This window comes from Entamoeba nuttalli, assembly GCF_000257125.1.
Source record: "Entamoeba nuttalli P19 unplaced genomic scaffold asmbl_4070, whole genome shotgun sequence".
NCBI lineage: Eukaryota > Evosea > Mastigamoebida > Endamoebidae > Entamoeba > Entamoeba nuttalli.
Window position 1 is genome coordinate 1 of NW_008576534.1, and position 1,724 is coordinate 1,724.

A 1,724-nucleotide genomic window follows, 5' to 3' on the forward strand; every position below is an offset into this window, starting at 1 on the left:
GTTATTTTTTTTGGAAATTATTTTTGGTTCTACTCAAAGAAGTAAAGAAGATGTTATTAATAAAGACAAATCGTTTCACAATACATCTACTAACGTAGTAGATGAAATGAATAAAAGTAATATATCAACAATTCAAGTAGTATAAAAATAAAATTTGAAAATTGAAAGAGATAATAAAAAGGAAATAATAATTCTGAACAAACTTTGAATTAAAAACTATATTCAAGTGTAGAAAATCTACAAGAAAATGAATTAAACTCCATTACTCTTTTGATTCACATTCATCCTGTTTGACTCTAACATTCCATCCTCTTTGTACAGTTTCAATTGGATCAAAAAGGATTTTAATGATAATAGGATCATTTCTATCTAATTTTCCAAGTTTATCAACGTTGTCAGTTAAAGAAAATACATACCTATTCAATGCAACTCCACGAACCATCATTTCTTCTTGACTAAAGAGGAGTTGTGAGTGATAGAATGTTTTTCTTATTTTTTCTAATTGAATAACACCACCAGCATTTCGAGCCATTTTAGTTTCAAAAAAATAGCCAAGTTCAGTTGCAATATCTAAGAGGAGGTTTGAAAGAAAAATAAAACGATTTTTATCAAATCTTCTTTTTACACGTTCTTTACTTATTCCATGAGATAACTCTACTTCTGAACGAGCTTTACAACAGCTATCAACCAATTCAGCAACTTCAATTGTTTCTTTTAATAAACTAAAAGATTTTACTTTTAGAGTCTGAAAAGTAACTTTAGAACGTTTAATAGGACGTTCTAAAATAAAACTCCCAAATTTATTAAGAAGAGCAATGAGGAAAGCTTGTTGAATAGACTCAAAATTTTTCATATTTCTTTTTGATTGAACACAAGTTGAAACTAATTTCTTTGATAATAAAGAAGTTGAATGACATTGTGAAGGAAGTTCTCTAAAAGAAGAATAAACAGACATAGTATTAAGAAATGATATTGTTGAATAATTTTGGTAGATGAGTTTATATATCAAAGAAATACAATTTTACTTAAAGGCACAATTAACTATTAAACTTCGTAGGATGGTTTGAATAGTTTCAATAAAAAAAATATTTTTAGAGCAAGTATATTTCATCTAAACTATCTTCTTGAAATTTATTATTTTTTTTTTTGATAGTACATTATTATTATTCTTTTTAACTATTTATACTATTCATATCTCTTTACTCACCTTTTGGGGGTTCTATTAGTAGTTCTTAACATGAACTTTTGGTATAAAGTAGATATTCTTAATATATCAGGAAATTTACTTTTCAATTTTTTATTTTTTTTTAATTCTTGACTTTTCTTACTGATATCTCTCGTTCCAAAAATGTTGTGTCATTTTATTTCAATTAAAATTACACTTTTTTATATATTTTTAGAATAGGGGTAGTTCTATTACTCTCACAATTATATCTATTTGTTCCGGTATTCTTCTTCTGGCAAATAGCTTTCGACACAAATTATTTGTTCCACTTGTTTTTGAGTTGTAATTTTAAAATCGTAAAAAAAAACTGAAAACCTTTATTCATTTAATAACAAATAAACCTTCTTTAAACGTCTATAAAATTTATCTTTTTCTTTTATATTATAAAACTATTTGTTGAATTGTTATTTTAGTTCAATTGCAAATAGTTTGAAATAAGATGACAAACTATCAATTATAGCATATTATATTATTATTGTATTCTATTCTGTGTAAAATT

General features: G+C 24.9%; 1 protein-coding gene across 1 annotated transcript; it reads right to left on the reverse strand.

The window, feature by feature from the left end:
- Positions 1 to 262: 262 nt before the first annotated feature.
- On the reverse strand, positions 263 to 955 carry ENU1_091950 (hypothetical protein; the record flags this gene model as incomplete). The annotated part of the gene is made up of 1 exon (XM_008859056.1): positions 263 to 955. The coding sequence occupies one exon, from the start codon at positions 953 to 955 to the stop codon at positions 263 to 265; it is 693 nt and encodes a 230-aa protein (XP_008857278.1).
- Positions 956 to 1,724: the final 769 nt, after the last annotated feature.